Here is a 24,900-nt window from a genome sequence, read left to right on the forward strand (position 1 = left end):
GTTGTCAGTGTAACCTCATTATTCTTGGACACAGGACAAGAACACTCAGGAACCACCGAACACAGGTAGGAAAAAGGCTGTAACACTGTGGCCTTCTGCCGGGCCGGCACCGGGAAGCCACCCCATGCAGTGGGAAGCAGCAGCAGGGCCAGGCCAGCCCCGGAGGCACTGCTGGGAGCAGGGCAGCGGGACTGAATGAGCTGTAGCACAGGCAGGCTGGGGAACACCTGGCCCAGACACAGGCTGAGTGTGGATCCTGTGACAAGCACAGGATCTGGGCCAGAGTGCAAGCCAGGCGTGGTCCAATGGGCCTAGTGGGTAGGCGCCTCCTGCAGTGAGCCTGGGCACAAGCAGGGATCAGATGGGGGTGTCACTGGCTGCACAGAGGTCTCCAGCTGGCAAAGCAGCACCAAAAAAATACTGTGTCAACATTAAAGCTAAAATATCTAACATTTGTTGAACACTTACTATGTGTAAGGCACTGGACAACTATTGCGCATATACTATCTTATTTAATCCTTAACCTTAGAGGTAAGTACTGTTGCTATGCCCATTTTACTGATGAGGAAACCAAGGCTTAGAATGGTTAATAAAATTACCCAAGGTCACAGAGTAAGTGGCTAGATGTTAATCAACGTCAGATAATCATTAAAAGTGTTAGTCATATTAAATTTAAAATGTAATCTCTCATATGGATATACATGTTTTTAAAATAAACTCAAAGATAAAATGATTTTCAAAAGCCAGTGAGGGCTGGGCAGTGGTGGCTCATGCCCGTAATCCTAGAACTTTGGGAGGCCGAGGCAGCTGGATCACCTGAGGTGAGGAGTTCGAAACCAGCCTGGCCAACATGGTGAAACCCTGTCTCTACTAAAAACGCACAAAAAATTAGCCGGGTGTTGTGGCAGGCACCTGTAATCCCAGCTACTCAGGAGGCTGAGGCAGGAGAATTGCTTATACGTGGGAGGCGGACATTGCAGTGAGCTGAGATTGCACCACTGCACTCCAGCCTGGGAAACCAAGACTGTTAAGAAAAAAAAAAAAAAATGCCAATGGGGCTTGGCACAGTGGCTCACCCCTGTGATCCAGCACTTTGGGAGGCCAAGGCGGGTGGATCACTTGATGTCAGGAGTTCGAGACTAGTCTGGCCAACAAGGTGAAACCTACTAAAAATACAAAATTAGCTGGGTGTGGTGCCACATGCCTGTAATCCCAGCTACTCGGGAGACTGAGGCAGGAGAATTGCTCAGACCCAGGAGATGGAGGTTGTGGTGAGCCAAGATGGCGCCACTGCACTCCAGCCTGGGCAACAAAACGAAACTCCATCTAAAAAAAAAAAAAAAAAAAGTGAATGGAATGAGGGCATATGATGGAATGGCAAGTGACACGGTAGATATATTGGGTAGATAATCATAAATTCAACAGCTAAGAGAGAGAGACGCTTTCCCTCTTGTACTCATACTACTCATACTCCAAATCACTGTCACACTGCCAAACGACCAGCATTCACAACTATTATTCTTTAAGACAAAATGGGTCTCACCCTATCATATATTGATTTGTGGCAGGCTCATAAAGTCCTTAAAGATCCTATGTATTAATATCTGTAACCCCTAAAAAATAGTAGACATTGAATAACTGAGTAAACAACTGAACTCAGTTGGGCTGCTTCTGTCTAGTTCTCTCCAACACAGTGTGAACACCCTCACATAGTTCAAGGCCTACATTTTGAACAATTTCTCCATGTCCTTGACTTGAGCTTGATCCTGAAACCTCTGCTCCTGATCTGTTGTCTCCTTTCTAGTTTTGAACTTAATAATGTCCTGTGCATTAATTATCCTCGACTCTCAACTTGTTAAAGGTCATGGACAAATATAGCTGGCCTGATTTATATTACAAGTGTTTCTCCTAGTTTCTAGGAAATTTCCAAGAGTTCCCTATCCCACAGACTCCCTCCTCAGTTTTCAAGGAAAGGATTTAATTTCCATGGGCTCTAACAGAACATATGTTAGATCATGAAAGGGTTCTCCTTTGACTGACAATCTAAATCTAGTAGGCTATGCAGAGGATGTGAGAGATGTAGACAAGTTCCCAATGTTCTCAGCTTTAGTTTATATATACTTTCCCAAAGAAAGAATGTAATAGTAGTGAGGCTCCCAGACAGCCCTGAAAAACAAACAACCAAAAAAAAAAAAAAAAAAACCTATATCTAAAGAAAATGGTGCAGTTAAATATTACACAATAGGAATCACATTTTATTTTATATTTTCAGTATAAATCTACCATTTATATTATATTAAGGACTAGATAACTGTTTACGGCTATTTCAAGCATTCAAACTAAGAAGATGAATTATCATTACTATCTTCCAAGTATTAAGCAGAGCAATAAATTGCTGGATATTAATCAAACTATAGTAAGTAGTAAGTGAACAAACATTATATTTAAATGCACCATACACATCTACTTCAACTAGAGACTAAGCTAAAGCAAAATAATTTCAGATCCCAGTTATGCTTTTAAAAGAGAAAAAAACCTTCTGAATAACTTTTTAAACTTTACAAAACTGCACACTACCCATTACTATTTAAGAAAATACAGTTTAAAAACGTACTGTAGTTCAATCTTACACAAACTCTTGCCACCCCCTTAATTTAGGCTGTAAAGAATATTTTGATAGCATTTTGTTAAAAAAAAAAGTGGAACTAAAATAATCTGGCAGGTCTTACTTATTGAAAGTAACAAATCTGAATTCTTCACATGAAACAGAAATTTTCTTTTCAGATACATGCATCAAGATTTCTAGACATACCCTATTTAAAACAAATTTGATTTATGCAAATATGGGTCTACACAAAGAAACAAATTACAGGTTGAAAATTCACTTTTCAAAAGGATTCACAAAAGAACTCTTTTAATTAGTAAGTTTGCCAATATACCTAAAAGTTATATTTCAAAAAAAATCAGTTTATAAACAATTCTTCAGAAATACACTCAAGGGTATTAAATTAGTTACAGTTAGTTACAAGAGTATCAAGCTTCAAAAACTCCTATTAGTCTTTGTCCCAACAGCTCGACAAATATTGCAGGTGAAACCAAACACATTAACTGAAAATGGCATAGAAATGCATATTTAAGATAGTCTCTGATAAATACATTTATATCTATCCAAATAATCATGAACCTACCAAATTCTTCTTTAAAAATATATACAGGGACTAGGCCGGGCACAGTGGCTCACACCTGTAATCCCAGCACTTTGGGAGGCTGAGGTGGGCGGATCACGAGGTCAGGAGATCGAGACCATCCTGGCTAACAACACGGTGAAACCCCATCTCTACCAAAAATACAAAAAATTAGCCGGACATGGTGGCGGGCGCCTGTAGTCCCAGCTACTCGGGAGGCTGAGGCAGGAGAATGGCGTAAACCTGGGAGGCGGAGCTTGCAGTGAGCCGAGATTGAGCCACTGCACTCCAGCCTGGGCGACAGAGCGAGACTCTGTCACCCAAAAAAAAAAAAAAAAAAAAAAAAAACAAACATACACACACACACACACACACACACATACATACATACGGGGACTAGCAAATAATGCAGTCAATAATGACTAATGACTAAAGGTGACCCCAAGAAACCAATGAGCTAAGAGCTACTTTTCCTTCTTTGTATAGGCCAGAAGTACTAAAAGAAAAATCTAGAGATCCCCATTAGTGTTGCTGGTTTTTAAGAAGTGCTCTCGCACGTCAGAGACAACGTCTAAGAAAGGAAATCTAAATTTGATGATCTGGAAATGAAGCATTTTGGAGCAGCTAAGAGAGGCAGGAAGAAGGATCCTAATGTCCACAAACTATCACTGCCGGCTAGCTTCTTGTTCTGTTTAGAGTTGTATCCTAAGAACAAATCCACAAACACTGGCATCTTAACTGAAGACCAAAATGTTAGGTATGATGTAGAGTAATCTTACTGATAATAAAAAGCAGCCTTACAATAATAAGGGGGTAAAGCTTAATGAGAAATATGACAAGGATGTAGCCACTTCAGGAAAATTTGACAGTGCAAAGGAGAAAGCTAAAGTTCCTGGGGGGTGGGGCGGGGGGAAGGAGTAGGATGAACAGGATGACAGGAGAAAGAGAGGATTAAGGAAGGGGGTATGAAGAAGAAATAAAACTGAGTATCTCTTTCCATGTAAATTCCAGAGTAGGGAAAACATCATAATACACCTGAGAATATGTCTCTGCCCTTACTAGATTTAATTACAAAATTAGAATATGACCACATGGCAGTTTCTCTAAAAGTGTTCTGAAAATCTTAAGTATGCACATTAAACAGTCAGGGGTGTTATGAGCACCCAGAAACTATATCAAACTTGCAGAAATGTCCAAACATTTTAAAGTAAGAACATCTTCTCAGCTGGGCGAGGTGGCTCACACCTGTAATCCCAGCACTTTGAGAGGCCAAAGCAGACGGGTCACCTGAGGTCAGGAGTTCAAGATCAGCCTAGTCAACATACTGAAACCCCGTCTCTACTAAAAATACAAAAATTAGCCAGGCATGTTGGCAGGCACTTGTAATACCAGCTACTTGGGGGGCTGAGGCAGGAGAATCACACGAACCTGGGAGGTGGAGGTTGCAGTGAGCCGAGATCATGCCACTGCACTCCAGCCTGGGCGACACAGCAAGACTCCGTCTCAAAAACAAAAGAAGTTCTTTTCACTCTGTGCATCTTTCTCTTAGCCTTATAAAAGCATTTAATGATGGTCACAGCATTTTTCTTTTAAAGTGGTGTTCATTCTGGTTATTCACCAGTAATCCAGAGTTATCAGTTATATATATCTATAGCTTATAAAATAAATAAATCACAAACTCTTGAGGCCCATGATTGGAAGTGTGAGGCAATAAACATGTTACTTTTTGGAGGGACCACATTCAAGGTATGTGGTGTGAAGCCAGATCCACTGAGGCTGCAGCTGGCACCCATCTCACCCAAGTAGCTGCTGTAGCTGTTTTTGCAGTTATGTGTTTGCTATATCATCTGCTGCCCTTCTGAGTTTTGGAAAGGGGGGAGGGAGTCAGCTGCATGAAAAGTGTATGGATTTGTTTTTAAGTGGCATAGTTTTTAAACAAACTATAGACCTCTTCATCAGTAAAGAGTTACTGCACCAAAGTCCAGAAACCGTTCCTACTTAACCTATGACATGTACAATAATATTCCGGTTTTGGCCTTGGGTTTTTGTGTGTTTATAACAATGAAATGTCTTTTAAAGGAAAATAAACCATACTATAACTTCTAAATCTATTCGAATAAAGCATAAATATTTTAGTGTTTTAGAGCTCTGAAAGCAAAGTGCAATTTACTTTAGAAATGCTTTGAGTTACACTGATTTAGGAGTAAAGAAGAGCAAAAAGTTGTAAATGAGGCAAATATCATTCTCCCTCCTCTAGGGTTAAGCTAATTAAATTTACACACAAAGAGAAGAATCTGAAATTTTTCAGGCCTAGGAAAAATAAGTAAGAAGTAGTTTAATCCATTAACATGTGTAAGAGTAACAATGATATCTCAACAGAAAGAAGGTGGTTAACATAAAAATAAAGGATTGAGGGCAAACTTACAATATGCATTCAGTACTGTTCAGGAAAAAAGGGCAATGAAGCTGTAGGACCCACAAAAATAATCACTAAAGGGATGTTTTCTACTGCAGACACAGTGAGGTCTGATGAAAAAAGCTCTCATGCCTACCCACTCCCTGTCATTTTAATTCCATGTTTACCAGGCAACCTTCTAAACACTAATTCAGTTTCCCAGAAAGTTTAATAGAGGTCCACAATCCCCTGAAGTCAAAGAAGTTCTTTAAAACAAAAGCTCTTTCAGAACTTATCTGGCAGCAAATCCTGACATAAATGTACATAAAGTCTTTATTTACTCCACTTACTGTGAATATTCAAATTTTTTTCTGCAGACATACTAATGTATTTGATTACAGTACCACCCTAGATCCCACTCGGTGTTTCTTAAAGGTCACCAAATACTACTTCTTCACTTTCTAAAATCTAAAAAAAATACATGATTCTGAGACATATCTGAAAAGGTTTCCCCTGGAAGTAAATATAAATATTCTAACTCCTGGAAATGAGAGCCCTCTTCACTAGCCCCCACTCCCCTAGCCGCAGAAAAAATAAATCAGTATTCTTATTTATATTTCAATGTTATATAAAGTTAAGTAATGTGAGTCTGCTGCCAAAAATCTGATCATTTCTGGTTATGTTGGTAAAGTCCAATTCCAGACTACAAAATCAATTACCAGACCCTATATGATCACAGTCAAGGTGGCACATACCTACCTAGAATATCTTTCTGAAGCCTACTGGTTTCTAAGCCAACGGGAGCCTATTTACTTGTCTTCCACCCTCCCTGATTGATGTGTCAGAAGAAGACAAACCAACAGTTAACCTATATCCCCTCCCAATCCTACCTCACTGACAGCCTTCATTCACCTTCTATAAAACAGGGGAAAAAGGTAAAAAATTAAAATAGAATACAGTTACTACATGGTAACTTAATTTTTATCAAATTTAGTGGAAAATCATTGAATATTTAAGTATGATCGCTAAGAAATTAAACATAAGATTATTCACGTTGCTTAACAAGACATAATACTAGACCAGATAGATGACACTGATGATAGGTACCAAATAGATAACCATGATGACTTTCTGATCTCAGTTTAGAGCCCTAAAGATTCCAAATATTTTTTCTAATGGTTACGTAAAAAAGAAATATTTGGATAAATTTTGAATCTACAAGTTTAGATTTTCATTTATTTCATTTAGAAAACTCAACAAGAAACCATACAAAATATATAGATGACATTAACATTTATTAAACATGAAAAAGTCTGAGTTGAACCTACAAAATTTTAAAGGCAAAATTAGGAAATGTATATATAAGGTGCTAGTAGCTGACTCACTGAGCATGTCTGCCTCAAGTCCTCTGTGAAAAAGACTGGTAAAAATATTAACTATATCCAGTGCATTTTAAAAATTATCCTTAATAACTTTCTTATAATTACTAAAGTAACACCTGATTTTTGCAGATAATCAAGAAAATCTGAGGTACACAGAAGAAAATTACAATCATTCTTAATCTTATCATCCAAAGATAAAGTTTATATGTAATTATGTTACAGTTTTTCCATGTTATTAGTTCTTCTGAAACACCATTTCTAATAACTGCATCATGTGGCTATAATTTCATTATTCTATCATTGGATATCTACAGTAATTTAAAATTCTCACTTTACTATAGATATGCAACAACACAGCAATTAGCATCTTTGTACGTAAATCACAGAATGACCTATTAGAGTCTCTTTTGCCCATTTCTTTTAGTAAAGCTTTAAGTTTTTTCCTATTGAACTAAATAAGTTCTTTTCATATTAATGTGACCAATCACATATTAATCCCAAACATTCCATTTGTCTTTATACTTTAACCAAGCCATTTGATTCAACAGTTTAACTCACCTCATAATATAATCACATCTTAAGAGGTAAAAAGGAACTTTTGGTCCATCCCTAATTCAGGGGTAAAATATATTTTCCCTCTTGAGACAACTAAGGCCCAAAGAAACCTTTCAAAAAATCACACAGAAAACAAATATGTGCCTGATTATTTAAAAAGTTTAACAGTTACAGCCCAGCAATTTCCATTCTTATCTCATTACTGAAAACAATCTTTCAAATAGAAATATCAGGCAATTAGCACTTCTAGCCTATTAATTAGCCTATTATTAGGCTAATAAACATAAAAACAAATTATTAAATAATATTTAGACATTGATTTACAAGATATTGTGCTAGAGGTGTAGAAGATAAAAAGATGATTAAGAAGATACCTTTTCCCTCAGGAAAAATATAAAAACTGAAGACTCAAATAGACAAATTGTAACAAGCAAACAAGCAAGATTCAAAGAAAAAATCTGTAATCATTTTACAGCACAATAGTTTTTTTGGAAACACTAATTTTAAATCTTGACTAGACCTTCATAAACTAAGAACACAACATTTTTGTCCTATGTAGCTATATGATACTGATAGCAGCAGGAGACAGGCAAATTCCTAGGCAGACAAGGGCAGGTCCAGAGAAACCGACTCTCAAGCCAAAAACAGCCTGGAGCCTGAAAACCGAGCTGCCAGTTCCTGGCGAAGTCCATGACCAGATAGAGAACTTCCTCCCTGCCTTTTTAGCCGATCAAACGGTGTTTTTTTCCAGGCCTGCCCATGGACCAATCAGCATACACTCCTCCATTCTGAGCGCACAAAAACCCCTGGACTCAGCCATAGGGGAGACTACCCCCCTTCAGGTACGGACTACTACCCACTTCCGGTCCCCTCTTGTGTGGAGGCTGGAATAAAACTCTTCTCCACCTTACTCACTATCTGGTTGCCCCCATAACCCTATTCTTCTTGGATGCAGGACAAGAACCTTCTTCTTCTGGGATGCAGGACAAGAACCTGGTCGTAGCCCTCCCACCCTCTGCCATCACACGGCTGCGGCCCCACATGACCGGAAGCACTGGAGGGGCGGGGCCAGCCCAAGAGCCACAGGCCAGAGCAGGGCAGTGGGAATGAACAAGCTGTAACATGAACAAGCTGGCCAGCTCACCCAGCTGCAAGCAGTGACACACTCCCACTAGCTGGACTACAAAAGAAGAGCTAGGACCCTTCTGGGGGCCCAGACCCCAAGACTTCCCGAGCCAGAGCTGTAACATGCCCCAGTTTGCTAGGCTGCAGACGGCAGAAACAAGCTGTCTTGTTTACTCATTGTCGGTGTTTTTGTGATGGTTCATTGAATGGTGATTTGTCACACATATATGTTTTCTACATAAATTTTTTTTTTTTTTTTTTTTTTTGAGACTGAGTCTCATTCTGTCACCGAGGCTGGAGTGCAGTGGCACTGTGTGGGCTCACTGCAACCACCTTCTCCTGGATTCAAGCAATTCTCCTGCCTCAGCCTCCCGCATAGCTGGGATTACAGGCATCCACCACCACACACGGATAGTTTTTATATTTTTAGTAGACACGAGATTTCACATGCTGTAACGCCCCCTTTGGGGCTCCACAGTTTCTGGCATCTCCAAGTTTTCGGGCTCCACTGCCTTCTCCTCATCCTGATGCTGGCACCCAAGGTGGAAACTGCTGTGGTATGCCTGGTCCAGCCACTGCCTCGCACGAAGCCAGTGCCTGAAGCTGCCCATCTCACCGCAGACCCACCACAGCAGCCAGCACACCTGGCTGTGCACCATGGCTGGATCCCACACTCGCTTGCTCACATATCCTTTACTGCTCCGTGCCTGGCTTGCCCTCAGCAGACATGGGATCCAGGCTGGTAGCATGAGCCGAGCACAGCCTGCCAGCCTGGGTGGGCAGAGCAAGCCTAGTGGCCAGCTCAGAACTAAGTGAGGCCTGGGCAGGGGTGCTGCCGGCCAGAGAAGATTTCCGGCTGGCAAAGCAGCACTGAAAAAATCCTACATCAGTATCAAACAAATCATTTTACTTCTATAGGCCTTAGTTTCTTCATCTTTAACATGAAAGGATTTCCAAGTAAAGATAGCAGACTGGGGATATCACAAGAGCTTATTTTTTATCTTCTCTTCCTTCCAAAGCCAGACTAAACTAGTAGTAAAGCAATTTTTAAAAGGAATAATCCATAATGACTAGAGAACAAGAATGGAGCCATTAGCAGCCAAGCAATTTCAACAGATTTTCTGAATATGGAAAGCAGAACAGTGTAAATAATGAAGCAAAGCAGACAGAGGAGGCCACAGTTCGGAATACAAACAGAGAATACACCTAAAGAGACAGCCAAGCTGCCAAAACCAAGTGAACTCAAACACCAGGTAGGTAGAAAATCAGGAGCAGGAAGCAAATACAGGCAAGATTAACCAAAAAGTAATTTCCCAATCAACAAGCCTATCTATAGGCATAGTTCTTGTTTAGTTTCTTATTGTTTTATTCATAAATATGGACAGATAACCAAAATTCTCAAGACATTTGGAACATGAAAGAGACCAAAATAAAACAAAAAATGTCCCCAGAAGAGATAAACAGAAAAGAGTACATTGCTTTTTATTATAAGCCCTTCTACACTAATTAATTATTCTAAGCCATATGTATCTATTACTTCAATTTAAGAAAAAAGTTAATCTCTGCTACTAAGGAGGCTGAGGCAGGAGAATCACTTGAGCCTAGGAGTTCGAGAGCAGACTGGGCAACAGAGCAAGATCCTATCTCAAAGGAAAAAAAAAGTGCACCAGGCTGGGCGTGGTGGCTCACGCTTGTAATCCCAGCACTTTGGGAGGCCGAAGCGGGCGGATCACAAGGTCAGGAGATCGAGACCACGGTGAAACCCCGTCTCTACTAAAAAATACAAAAAATTAGTCAGACGTGGTGGCGGGCTGTAGTCCCAGCTACTCAGAGAGGCTGAGGCAGAAGAATGGAGTGAACCCGGGAGGCGGAGCTTGCAGTGAGCCAAGATCGCGCCACTGCACTCCAGCCTGGGCAACAGAGCGAGACTCCGTCTCAAAAAAAAAAAAAAAAAAAGTGCACCAACTGAAAAACGGGGGCTTAACAAAACAATCAGAAGCTCTTTTTCAGTTAATTCTACTCCCTATGTAAAACTTCAGTTGTATACAGTGTTCTTATTAAGCAACCATAAACTACATTTATTTAATAAAATAGTAAGAATAAAATTAATATTATCCATATATTCTTTCCCGTATTTTTCATGAATTTTAATTTCTTTTTATTTTCCTTTCATGCATATGTAATTTTTATCACCTTAAATTCTGTACAAAAACTTCAAATTTTAAGATTGCACGTTACCTATACACATACCTCTACACACACAATGTTTCAGAACTATGACCACTAGCATATTAACATTATCATGCTATTACCATTATTTTAAATCCAAAAATTTAAATAAATTTTGAATCATTTAAATAAAAGAAACATAGACCTGTCTTCCAGTAACATACCATAAAGTCAATAATATATGCAATATTGATCAAACTATAATTTTTACTTTGTTACTTTATCATGAGCATTGTTATAACACATTTTATAACACCAATAAAAATTAAATATTCCTAAGTAGTAATATCTTAAAAGCTTCACTAAGAATTCAAGTGTTTCAGACATGAAAAAGTAGAAAACATGGACCACAGTATGGCTAAAATGTTTTAAAAGTTAAAACTTGACTTTGGGAGGCCGAGGCAGGTGGATCACCTGACGTCAGGAGTTTGAGACCAGCCTGGCCAACACGGTGAAACCCCATCTCTACTAAAAATATAAACACTAGCCAGATGTCGTGGTGGATGCCTGTAATCCCAGCTACTCGGGAGGCTGAGGCAGGAGAATTGCTTGAACCCAGGAGAAGGAGGTTGCAGTGAGTCGACAAAGTGCCACTGCACTTCTAGCCTCAGCGACAGAGGGAGACTCAGTCAAAAAAAAAAAAAAAAAAAAAAAAAAACAACTTGTTGTAGAAAACAAATATGTGTGACAAATCACCATTCAATAAACCATCACAAAAACACCGACAAATGAGTAAAATGCAGAATTAACAATTTGACAGAGACCCAACTGACCCACTCATACTTGGAAGATGTATCCCTGACACATACAATCCATTCACTAAACAGAGAAGCAATTCATTCCTCTTCTCCTGCAAGCTAAAACTATAAATCAAGATGTTCAAAACCAACAAAATGAGGTCCACAAATTAGGTAAGAGAAGCATACATTTATAAAAACTAGCCAAATACCCATCCAATCCTAATTATACTAAGGAAACTCTAAATATAGGTGACATGCCACATAATACATGTGTATATATGATACATACATACAAATGATGATCCACTTCAAAATCATATATAAAAAAAAAGACATCCCATGAGAGTTACAAAGCAATGGCTACCTGAAGTCTGAAGCATTTCCTCCTCTCGAACAAATGTAACAAAATAAAATGGGAAAGAAAATGTTATGATATCTAAATTATCACACAAGTATAAAGAATTGAACATAATCAAGAAGTAAGAGCAGTTATAGTCAGTCCGTGATACCGGGATCATTGCCTTTACTTGAAGAAAAAGAAAATGGATTCTCTTGGATCTGGCAAGATAGCCAAATAGGAACAGCTCTGGTTGGCAGCTCCAAGCAAGACCAACACATAAGGCAGGTGATTTCTCCATTTCCAACTAAGGTACCCTGTTCATCTCACTGGGACTGGTTAGGCAGTGGGTGCAGCCCATGGAGGGCGAGCAGAAGCAGCATGGGGTGTTGCCTCACCTGGGAAGTGCAAGGAGTTGGGGGAGGTGAGGGGGCTTCCTTTCCCAGCCAAGGGAAGCCATGAGGGACTGTGCTATCCGGCCCAGATACTATGCTTTTCCCATGATTTTTGTAATCCGAAGACCAGGAGATTCCCTCGTGTGTCTACACCACCAAGGCCCTGGGTTTCAAGCTCAAAGCTGGGCGGCTATTCGGGCAGACACCAAGCTAGCTGCAGGTTTTTTTGTTTTTTGTTTTTTTTTATTTCCATACTCCAGTGGTGCCTGGAACCCAGGCAAGACAGAACCGTTCACTGGCCTGGAAAGGGGGCTGAAGCCAGGGAACCAAGTGGTCTCGCTCAGCAGGTCCCACTCCCATGAAGGCCAGCAAGCTAAGAACCACTGGCCTTTAAATTCGTGCTGCCAGCACAAGTCTGAAGTCGACGAGGGATGACAGAGCTTGGTGCGGGGAGGGGCATCTGCCATTACTGAGGCTTGAGTAGGCTGTTTTTTTCTGACAGTACTAAGGACTGGGAGGAACTCAACATAATGCAGCAAAGTGGCTGTGGCCAGACTGCCTCTCCAGATTCCTCCTCACTGGGCAGGGCATCTCTGAAACAAAGGCAGCAGCCCCAGTCAGGGGCTTACAGATAAAATTCCCATCTCCCTGGGCCAGAGCACCTGGGGGAAGGGGCAGCTGTGGGCGCAACTTCAGCAGACTTAAATGTTCCTGCCTGCCGGCTCTGAAGAGAGCAGCGGATGCTGACAAGGAGGGCTTTCCCAGGACGGTGCTTGAACTCCACTAAGGGACAGACCGCTTCCTCAGCTGGGTCCCTGACCCCCATGCCTCCTGACTGGAAGAGACCTCCCAACAGGGGTTGACAGACACCTCATACAGGAGAGCTCTGGCTGGCATCAGGCCGGTGCCCCTCTGGGACGAAGCTTCCAGAGGAAAGAGCAGGCAGCAATCTTCGCTGTTATGCAGCCTCTGCTGGTGATACCCAGGCAAACAGGGTCTGGAGTAGACCTCCAGCAAACTGCAGCAGACCTGCAGAAGAGGGGCCTGTTAGAAGAAAAACAAACAGCAGCAACATGAACATCAAAAAAAGGCCCTCACACAAAACCCCATCCAAAGTAAATCCATGAAGATGAGGAAACACCAGCACAAAAATGCTGACAATTCCAAAAACCAGAATGCTTCTTCTCCTCCAAATGATTGCAACTCCTCTCCAGCAAGGACACAAAACTGGATGGAGAATGAGTTTGATGAATTGACAGAAGTAGGCTTCAGAAGGTACGTAATAACAAACTCCTCTGAGCTAAACGAGCATGTTCTAACCCAATGCAAGGAAGCTAAGAACTCTGACAAAAGGTTACAGGAACTGCTAACTAGAATAACCAGTTTAGAGAAGAACATAAATGACCTGATGGAGATGAAAAACACAGCACGAGAACTTCATGAAGCATACACAAGTATCAAGAGCCCAATCGATAAAGAGGAAGAAAGGATATCAGAGATTGAAGACCAACTTACTGAAATAAGGCGTGGAGACAATTATTAGAGAAAAAAGAATGAAAAGGAATGAACAAAGACTCCAAGAAATATGGGACTATGTGAAAAGACCAAGCCTAGGATTGATTGAGGTTCCTGAAAGTGGTTTCTTTGAAACCAACGAGAACAAAGAGACAATGTACCAGAATCTCTGGGACACAGCTAAAGCAGTGTTTAGAGGGAAATTTATGGCACTAAATGCCCAATCAGAAAGTGGGAAAGACCTAAAATTGACACTCTACAGTCACAATTAAAAGAACTAGAAAAGCAAGAGCAAACAAATTCAAAAGCTAGCAGAAGACAAGAAATAACTAAGATCAGACCAGAACTGAAGGAGACAGAGACATGAAAAACCCTTTAAAAAACTCAATGAATCGGAGCTGTTTTTTTGAAAAAGATTAACAAAATAGAACGCTGGCCAGACTAATAAAGAAGAAAAGAGAGAAGAATCAAATAGACAATAAAAATAATAAAGCATTCCCTTTCAAAACCAGCACTAGACAATGATGACCTCTCTCACCACTCCTATTCAACGTAGTATTGGAAGTTCTGGCCAGAGCAATCAGGCACAAGAAAGAAATAAAGCATATTCAAATAAGAAGAGAGGAAGTCAAATTGTCTGTTTGCAGATGACATGATTGTGTATTTAGAAAACTCCATCATCTCAGCCCAAAAACTCCTTAAGCTGATAAACAACTTTAGCAAAGTCTCAGGATATGAAATCAATGTGCAAAAATCACAAGCATTCCTATACACCAATAATAGACAAGCAGAGAGCCAAGTCATGAGTGAACTCCCATTCGCAATTGCTACAAAGAAAATAAAATACCTAGGAATACAACTTACAAGAGATACAAAGGACCTCTTCAAGGAGAACTACAAACCACTGCTCAAAGAAGTAAGAGAGGACACAAACAAATGGAAAAACCTTCCATGCTAATGGATGGGAAGAATCAATATTGCTAAAATGGCCATACTGCTCAAAGTAATTTATACATTCAGTGCTATGATTGACTTTCTTCACAGAACTAGAAAAAAAATTACTTCAAATTTCATATGGAACCAAAAAAGAGCTCACATAGCCAAGACAATCCTAAGCAAAAAGAACAAGGCTGAAGGCATCATGCTACCTGACTTCAAACTATACTACAAGGCTACAGTTACCAAAAGAGCATGATACTGGCACCAAAACAGACATATAGATGAATGGAACAAAACAGAGGCCTCAGAAATAACACCACACATCTACAACCATCTCATCTTTGACAAACCTGACAAAAACAAGCAATGGGGAAAGGATTCCCTATTTAATAAATGGTGCTGGGAAAACTGGCTAGCCATATGCAAAACACAGAAACTAGACCCCTTCCTTACACTTTACAACCAACTCAAGACGGATTAAAGACTTAAACATAAAACCTAAAACCATAAAAACCCTAGAAGAAAACCTAGACAATACCATTCAGGACACAAGCATGGGCAAAGACTTCATGACTAAAATACCAAAAGCAATGGCAACAAAAGCCAAAATTGACAAATGGGATCTAATTAAATTAAAAAGCTTCTGCTCAGCAAAAGAAACTACCGTCAGAGTGAACAGGCAACCTACAGAATGGGAGAAAATTTTTGCAATCTATCCATCTGACAAAGGGCTAATATCCAGAATCTACAAGGAACTTAAACAAATTTACAAGGAAAAAAAAAAACCCCATCAAAAAGTGGACGAAGGATATGAACACACCCTTCATAAAACAAGACATTTCTGCGGTCAACAAACATGAAAAAAAGCTCGTCATCACTGGTCATTAGAGAAATGTAAATCAAAACCACAATGAGATACCATCTCACACCAGTTAGAATGGCAATCATTAAAACGTCACAAACTACAGATGCTGGAGAGGATGTGGAGAAATAGGAACATTTTTACACTGTTGGTGGGAGTGTAAATTACTTCAACCATTGTGGAAGACAGTGTGGCAATTGCTCAAGGATCTGGAACCAGAAATACCATTTCACCCAGCAATCCCACTACTGGGTATATACCCAAAGGATTATAAATCATTCTACTATAAAGACACATGCACACGTATGTTTACTGCAGCACTATTTACAATAGCAAAGACTTGGAACCAACCCAAATATCCATCAATGATAGGCTGGACACAGAAAATGTGGAACATATACATCATGGAATACTATGCAGCCATAAAAAAGAATGAGTTTATGTCCTTTGCTGGGACATGGATGAAGCTGGAAACCATCATCCTCAGCAAACTAATACAGGAACAGAAAACCAAAAACCTCATGTTATCACTCATAAGTGGGAACTGAACAATGAGAACACATGGACACAGGGAAGGGAACATCACATACCTGGGCATTTCAGGGGGTGGAGGGAAAGAGGAGGTAGAGCATTAGGACAAATACCAAATGCATGCAGGGCTTAAAACCTACATGATGGGTTGATAGGTGTAGCAAACCACTATGGTACATGTATACCTATGTAACGAACCTGCACATTCAGCACATGTATCCCAGAACTTAAAATAAAATTTAAAAAAGTAAAAAAGTACTTCCTTTGCAGCAGTAGCTAGGAACAACTAAATACAGATGGAAAAAAAAAAAAAAAAGAAAAATTCCAGCACTATATGACTACTTTCATTCTCTTAACTCCTAAATGTTAATGTTCTATCTTTGACCAACTTATACCCAAAAGGGGCACTTCCACCCACATCTTTGGCCTACCAACTACAGGTAATAACTTCCAAATCTCTATCTCCAGCCACATTCTGTCTCCTGGGTATCAGACCAACACATATCTCTCTGAACATCTTCACTTAACTGTTCCATGAGAATTTTTAGCACAAAGCACACCAAACTGAACTCATTCCCAATCTGTTCCTCCTATATGACTATTCTGGTTACTGGTATCATGCTCCAAACCTGGGAGTTATCCATTCTGTTTTCTTCTCCTTCACTAATACTGTATTAGTCAACAAGTCAAGTTCCACTCTACTTTAAAAGAAAAAAGAAAAACCTCATAAATCTATATCCTCCATTTTTAAGGCCTCTGTCTTGGTTTAGGGATATACCTATTTGAGACGGGGATTACTACATCCATCTACTAACAGTTCTCCCTACTTTCAATCTGGCTTTTACTTCAATTATTCCTCTATATTGCTGCTAACATGATCTTTCTAGAATGTAATTTAAGTCATTTCCACCATTTAAAAAGCTTTCAATGATTCAAAATAAAACCTTAAAACCCTTAGCAGAATATCCTGTCTCCTGCCACCTCTTTAGCTTTATTTCTTCCTCATCTTCCGTGTAAAACACTAAATTCCAAACACAACACTGCAGTTCCTGGAAAAAAGTCATACTGCTTTGGCCGGGCGCGGTGGCTCCGGCCTGTAATCCCAGCACTTTGGGAGGCCCAGGCGGGCGGATCATAAGGTCAGGAGATCAGTATCATCCTGGCTAACACAGTGAAACCCCGTCTCTGCTAAAAATACAAAAAATTAGCCGGGCGCGGTGGTGGGCGCCTGTAGTCCCAGCTACTCAGGAGGCTGAGGCAGGAGAATGGCGTGAACCTGGGAGGCGGAGTTTGCAGTAAGCCGAGATTGCGCCACTGCACTGCACAGGCTGGAGCCTGGGCAATAGAGCGAAGACTCCATCTCAAAAAAAAAGTCATACTGTTTCTTACCTCGATGCCTCTGCATATGTTATTCCCTCTTTCTAGAAGGTTCTCTTTTTGACATGGTAAATTTGACCTACCCAAGACTTAACCATCTTGTGTAGCTTTCAACTTCCTCCATTACTCCTTGATCCCACAGCATTTAATAGACACTCTTTCATACTATATTACAATTGTCTATCCTTTTCTACTAAACTTTGAACACTGTGAAAGTAAAATACATTTATTATTCATTTTTGTGTCTTAAATGCCTAGCACATTGTCTGGAAATAGTAAGTGATCAAAACTATCTGAAAAATGTTTCTGCCTTTTTCTAGAAACAAAACACTTAAAAAACATTCCCCAACAGACACAGAACAAAACAGGTACTTAAGAAAAACAGGAACTAGGCAAGAGAAAACTGAGAAAAATAAATGGGACAGAAAAAGAAAAACACATGAAGTCTCTTCAGGTAGCTCCTGAGAGCACACTCTTCTGTGCTCTTCGTCTCATATTCCCTCACCAACATGTTTTATCTATTTAATCTTCAATGCTTATTCTGATTTCCTAGAAAATAAGTGGTAGGCACAGAGAGAAAAATAGAAATCCTTACTTAAATCAACTATTCCTCAAAAATGAGCACAGTCAGAACTTTTAAAATGCCATAGACCCCTGATCTATGGAGTCTCAATTTCACTTCTAATAGTTACCTCCTAAGAGTTGAGATTACAATGCACATTTTACAAACCAGTTATCATACATTCTCCCTTAATAGATTCCCAAAAACTCTTCCTGAACTTGTATTTTTTCTCTTATGGTGAGAAATTATATAAATTCACCATTTACTCTGTAAACATGCTTTTACATTTCTATACTTAAAATACTTTCCTTCCACGTTGCCCCAATTGGTCCTTGAACAAAAACTTCCCCCAGCTGAATTCTCTCTACTATTATATTGCCAGTTTTCCAGGATCACAAATGAAGGGAATTAGAGAACTCTCTTCGAAATACGGGGCCTCTAGTGTTCTTGATCCCTTTCTTTTCTCCAGTGGCAACTATACCCAACGTTGCCCACTGATGTAAAACAAATTCAGAATCCATTCAAGTCCATAATTAAGTTTAGATGTGTGTGAGGGATTGGGATTGTGTAGACCAGACTCTACATAACATATTAAGTTAGAAGTCCACAACAGTTAATCTTAGTTTGATGTAAACGTAACCATTAAGTAATATTCAAAGAACAGGTGCCAAGTTTGTAATGCGCACTAACTGAAAAATAAAGGCATAAAAATCCATGTCATGTCTAGCAGTATCTAGTATAACATAATCATAAATTAGATGTTTTGAAGAACATGTGGGGGTAAAAAAGACTTGGAAGTCTTAAATATATTATTACTCTCTGGTGATAAAACTTCTCTAGCCAGGTTTTTCTCTCCTCCAATCATTAGCATCTTCTCTAGCCCTACTCTTTGAAAAAGACTAGTTCTTCAAGTATCTTTCCTGGTAGGATCCAACCTACCACGTCTAACTCCCAGGCTTAGATTAAGCTGCCTTGTAACTGTGATAACTATGTTATCCAGAGAGATCACTAAGTTTAAATTTATCTTTACCCAGCCGCCAATTCATTAATTCCAGTAGATCAACAATGGTCGGGGAAGACAGGAAAACTGTTCTGTACAGACACGTGTCAACTAATAAATTCAGAAGGAATGAGGGAAACAAAAGAACCACCATTGGAACACAATGGCAAAATCCATCAATGAATGCTAAGATTAGTAATCATCTGAAAGCCTGAGAGTACCTACCCCCAAATATGTATTAATTTCAAAAGAGAAAATAGTAAGTTTACAGTAGAGACACCAGTCGGATTATTACTTTAACCAAGTGATCACAGTTATCATCACCAGTAAGAAGTCATGTTAGTATCATGTGACCTCTGACATTAAGTGTTGAGAAGAACACTTCGCCCATGTGGTATTCTCAGTAATGCGTAACATCAATTTAACCATGAGAAAACATCAGACAAACTCAAATTGAGAGACATTCCACAAAGTAACAGACTAGTACTTTTCAAAAAAGTATCAAGGTAATGAAAGATAGGACGACAGAGGAACTGTCACAGAATGGAGATTAAGGAAAAAGAATGACTAAATGCATTGTAGAATTCCCACTGGATCCTGGAACAGAATAAGGACATTAGTGAAAGGGCTGGCAAATTGTAAATAAAGCCTGTAGTTAAGTATTGTAGCAATGTTAATTTCTTGTTTTTGATCACTGTACTCTAATTATGTAAGATGCTAACACAGGGGGGAAACAGGATGTAGGGAACTCTGTACTAACTCTTCTGTATGTCTAAAATTATTCCAAGTTTTAAAAAGCTCAATTCCAGTTACCAAGCCTACTAGGTCAACTAACACATTTTTTATTTATGCAGTTCTTTTTTATACCCTCTCTCTCTCTCCTACAACCTATTATCAATTTTTTCTGAGTTGCTACTCTTTCCTACTTTTTCCCAAAGAGGCTTCCCAGTGCTTACATTTTAAGACTTCTCAAAATAACCTTATTTCCTCCCAACAGAGAGCTACTCTCCTTCCTGTACGGCCACAAAATGACCTACCATAAAAGATGTAAAATACTTTAATACAGTATCTTATAGCTTCATAACAACTAGCAATACAGAAGTGCTTGTAAATACATTTACATACGTAAATTTTGAGATGCATAAACACTTATTATTTTATAGATGAGAAAATAAGACTAGAAAAATTATGTGATCTGACACTTAAAATGTCAGAGGCTGAATCTGAATCCAGTTCTTCAGGCTCCAAAACCAAATTACCTTATTAAAATAAAGTGCTCTGTATCTGAAAAGCTTCAACTTCCCTGCTTCAGGCAAGCGAATTACATCAAATACACCATGATTTTCAAGAAAGTTCTAAATTGCCCGATTGTTCTAAATGTCGCTCTTAAAAGCTTCAATAATTATACAAATAAGAATTCTGGAAGTCTGTGCAAAGTTTGTGTTCACCCTAACCATTCCTTTGATTTTTTTTTAAAAAGCAGACTTCAGTCATCTCCCCTTCAACTTTTTAGGCCGAAGAATCGCTTACCTCTATTTTCATATCAGCTCCAACTCATGCTTTCAAATATCTGAGCTGTCATTCCAATCTCTAATTCCATTCATTTCTTTATATTTGCAAATGAAAACTAGGGGCAATCCTGCAGGGCCCCGAGCCCCACGAAATACTCTAAATATCTTTTTTCCTTTACTCAAAAAAAAAAAAAAAAAGTCAAACGACTTATTGCTAATACATGCGTCTGTTTAATATTTAGCGCAATGGTGCAGGGCGATGTAACAATGACTTGAGACCGGAGGAAACAACTTTCGCCTGACTTAACTGCCACCAGCATTTTTCTCCTTCACGGTTTGTAATCTCCAGCCTTTTGTAATCTTTTTTATGTTATCTGATTTCTGTATCAGCCAAGTGAGAAAATTATTTAAACCCAACCAAAAGCGCTGAGATTAAAGAAATAATAAATTACAGAAATAAGCCTTTAAATTTGAAAACTAAGAGAACCATTAATTTACTAGTGGGCGTTTACTAGGTGCAAAGGCACTTAAAAGGACAAAAAGCTCCTGACGTCTTTGAGCACTTGACGACTTGCTCATTTTTGTGACCTCCTACCCTCATCCTTCGAGAACCTGGCATCTTCAGGAGCTCAAAAGTTGAACTGAATTGGGGACGCTGAAGTAATAGGATCTGCTCCAGTGAGAAACCCGTGGAAGAAACTTTGGAAAGTGTTATCAGTGTTATCTGAACAGCATTACGCTAATTCAAACAGAACAGGCTGCTGCTCGGTTTAACCCCGCATGGGGGACTGGAATGAGAAACCGGGACACCGAGGAACCCGAAAGATCTTGGGCAAAGAAAAGGGGGCGTCACTTGCCTCCCACTCCTGCAAGAAACGCTGGGCCTCGTCAGAACCAACGGTCTTATGTCTCCTAAATTCGTCTTTCACGTACTGGTCGCCCAGGGATTTGAGGTCCGGGGGCAGAACACGGTGCAGCTGCAAGACGCGCTTGTACAACGCCCGGACTCGAGAAACGTGCCGCCCCGCCATAGCGCCCTGCGCCGACCGCCAACTGCGCCTGCCAGAGGGACGGCGCGTTCCCGCCCTTCTGCGAACTTGCGTATTAGTGAACCGGAAGGCAGACGAAAGAGGGCGCGCGACCTCTATCCGGTTTGGTCCCTTCCCGAATCAGGTCCTTCCGGAAACCCCAGCTCCGCTGCGGGCGGAAAACGGGTCGGTCCTTCTCTAGGAGGGGCGTGGCCCTCGTGGAGTCGCGCCTGCGCTTTGTCGTGGCTTCTTCTGGCCTGCGTCCTGAGGACACAGGCCTTGAAAGAGAGAGGTCTGTCGTTGGCCGTTGTCACTTCTCAGTCCCACTCCACTGTCTTTTTCATTCAACTTCGTTTCTGTCCTCCTACCAAAGGCCTGAGAAAAGCTTCGTTAAAATCGGGCTCTTCCAGGAATCCTTCCATGGTTCCCCACCCACTTGAGGCATTTAGAGTATTAAACTGCACCCTACTTTATGGATCAGAGTGAGATTAATCTCACCATCCAGTAGCTCACCAACCCACGCTCTTTGCACAGCGCTGTTCTCCCAATTTATACTCTAGGCATGGGTTCTTCCGTGTAAACAACCCAAGTGAGCCCAGAGCTGGCCTACTCCTTAGCCGAAGTCAAGTTGGCTGCAGAAGGATCCTTGGGAAGCGTTTTAAACGTATTGTTTCCAGGGCCACGACCCTGGAGATTCTGGTTAAATAGTCTGGGATAATAAGAACGAGGAATCTAGAAATTTAAAGCTCTATCTTTTGTTAAGGTAATACTGAGAGTAGAACTGGTTTCCAAAGCTGGCAGCTCCTTGTGTTGTCCTTTCCTGTGACACGTTTGGTTCTTCAGCAAATCCTGATGGTGTCACCAACAAACATGCAGAAATCAACCATTTCGCCCCATGTACTCTACCACAGTCTCTCTCCACTGGATATTGTGTTAGCTTCCATATCTGTGTTCAGCTTCTGGCCATGACCAACTTTGGTCATGCTCCAACATAATTTAAATTAAATTAAATTTGGCCTAAAATTTCCTCCCTACTCTGAGTTGCTATGTAGGGAACTGCAACCTAACTTAGTATGTAAATAAACTGCAACTGAGAGTATATTCTTGTGACAAGTAGCTGAGCTTCAGCCAATCACAGGCTGCCAACTGATCAGACTATGTGCATATAAGGCAAATACTTCATAATGTCCTGCTCAAATAAGGCTAGCCCAACTATAAGCAATCAAGCTGTTTCTGTGGGGCACTTCCTTTTTCTGTCTATAAATACTGCCTGCCCACAGTGCTGGGTAGAGCTCTCTGAACCTCTCCCTGTTAAGTGCTGCTGCCTGATGAATGCCTCATAAATCGTGTGTGTGTGTGCACGGGCACTCATGCAAATAAACTCTATTAGATTTAACTTGTTTAAAGGTTTTCTTTTAACAATCTAAACTGTAAATCAGATCATTTCACTCCTCTGCTCAACAAAAGCCTCCAGGGATTTTCATCAGAGTAAAGCCCAGTCTCTAGCCCTTAAAGGTTTAAATTTTCTCCTACTGCTTTCTTCCTAGTTAGCCAGTTGCAGCCACACTGGCCTCCTAGCTCTTAGTTCATCTTTTAAAAAGCCAGGTACACTCCCAACTGAGGCCTTGGCACTTGCTGTCCCGTCTACTTGGAATGCTTTGCCAACTTTATGTTCTTGGCTAACACTTTTATTTCACTCAGCTCGTTATTTCAGGTCCCCTTCTAATGAGACCCTCCTTGGCAACCCTATTTGAAACCCTGCTTGAAGTTGCAGCCTCACCACACCAAGAATTTCTTATGCTCCTCCTCTGCTTTGTTTCTCTCTATATTACTTACATAATTTACTCATGTGCTTATTCTCCATTTATTATCTCCCAACTAGAGTACAAATTCTATGGGGGCAGGGATTTTGTGATTTGTTAGTGACCTGCATTAGGTCTGTAATAAGCACTCAATAAATATCTGTTGAATTAATGTGTGAAACTCACTAACAGTGTCAGATGCCTCATATTCCTGCTGGTGAAGAAGAGGCAGAAATGTTGAAATTTGTGTGATTGTCTCACAGACCCCAGACTTCTTTCTGTGCAAAAACTTTTTGAAAGAAAAACAAGACACACTCAGCTACTGAAGGCAGGTACTTACTCATTTTAGTATCCTTTTCAGGGCCCACCACAGTGCCATACAAATAGTAAGCACTTCAGTATTTATTGCCTTTAATAGAGCTTCTCCTTTTGCTTAAATTTAGGGAAAATATGTGTTTTAAAAAACACGGAACTTTTTAAAAATGGATTTAATTTGGTATTTTGACAAACTGCATTAATGGCAAGGATTGAATGGCAGCGTGGTTATTTTGCTTCCGAAAATTTTTTTCTAACCATACTTCATCTGTTAATATCCCTGTAAAATTGAAAATTAATTTCTTGTCCCCTTTTGTTTTTTTTCTGGTTTCCTTTGTAGTTAAAGAACATGTGTAATAAATACCTCTTTCAAGAGCCAACACTCTTATAAAAATGTGAGAAAACATTCTGCCAATGAATTAATTAAAAAATAAAGGAATTAATTGAGCCTAAAGAGAGTAGAAAGGGTCCACAAAGCATTGGAGAATCAATGCTCAAAAATGGCAGATGATGGGTAAAAGAGAAGCCAAGACATAGTGGTGTGGTTAGGCCTTGAGAAGTGGAATCAAGCAATAACAGTGAGAATAATGACAGTTAACCTTTATTTTATTTTTTTTTACAACAAGCTGGACAGTGAGCTACGTTTTGAGGACAAAACTTTCTCTGTTTCCGTGAACAATTTAGGCTGATCAGAGTTCCTCTTGTGGTAAAAATAGCCATGAACTGAAAATAAAATCACAGTTATATTTCTGGCCACCAATCTAGATCACTACACTTCATGCAGACCTTTCCTTTATCCTTGCTTCATGTGTTTCTTTTTCTTATATATTACTCTGCAAGTGATTTAACTGCTCTGTGCCCAGATTTTCTCACTTGTAAATGAGCTGGGTTAGGTAATTTGCAGTACTTTCCAACTTTACTAATCTCTAACCATGACTTCTCTCAGATTCCCTCCAAAGTTTTTTGTAAAGTGAAAGAGAACATATATCCACTCAAATAATTGCTTTAAAATTTTTTTGTTTAAAAAAACGTGGGGTAAATGCCTTAAAATTGTATATGGAACACATCGCCTAAGCCTTTCAGGGCACACAAAATATAATAACCACCTATAGCCA

At 40.0% G+C, this 24,900-nt stretch overlaps 1 protein-coding gene across 1 annotated transcript in view; it reads right to left on the bottom strand.

Annotated features, from left to right (window-relative positions):
- Positions 1-22,299, bottom strand: part of SDHAF3 (succinate dehydrogenase complex assembly factor 3) — a 76,762-nt gene extending 54,463 nt beyond the window's left edge. Inside the window, exon 1 of the mRNA XM_032760918.2 lies at positions 21,498-22,299. Within this exon, the coding sequence (XP_032616809.1) occupies positions 21,498-21,671 (174 nt within the window). The 5' untranslated portion in view covers positions 21,672-22,299. The remainder of the gene's footprint in view (positions 1-21,497) is intronic.
- Positions 22,300-24,900: the final 2,601 nt, after the last annotated feature.

Source organism: Hylobates moloch, unplaced genomic scaffold, assembly GCF_009828535.3.
Source record: "Hylobates moloch isolate HMO894 unplaced genomic scaffold, HMol_V3 SCAFFOLD_1, whole genome shotgun sequence".
NCBI classification, from domain to species: domain Eukaryota; kingdom Metazoa; phylum Chordata; class Mammalia; order Primates; family Hylobatidae; genus Hylobates; species Hylobates moloch.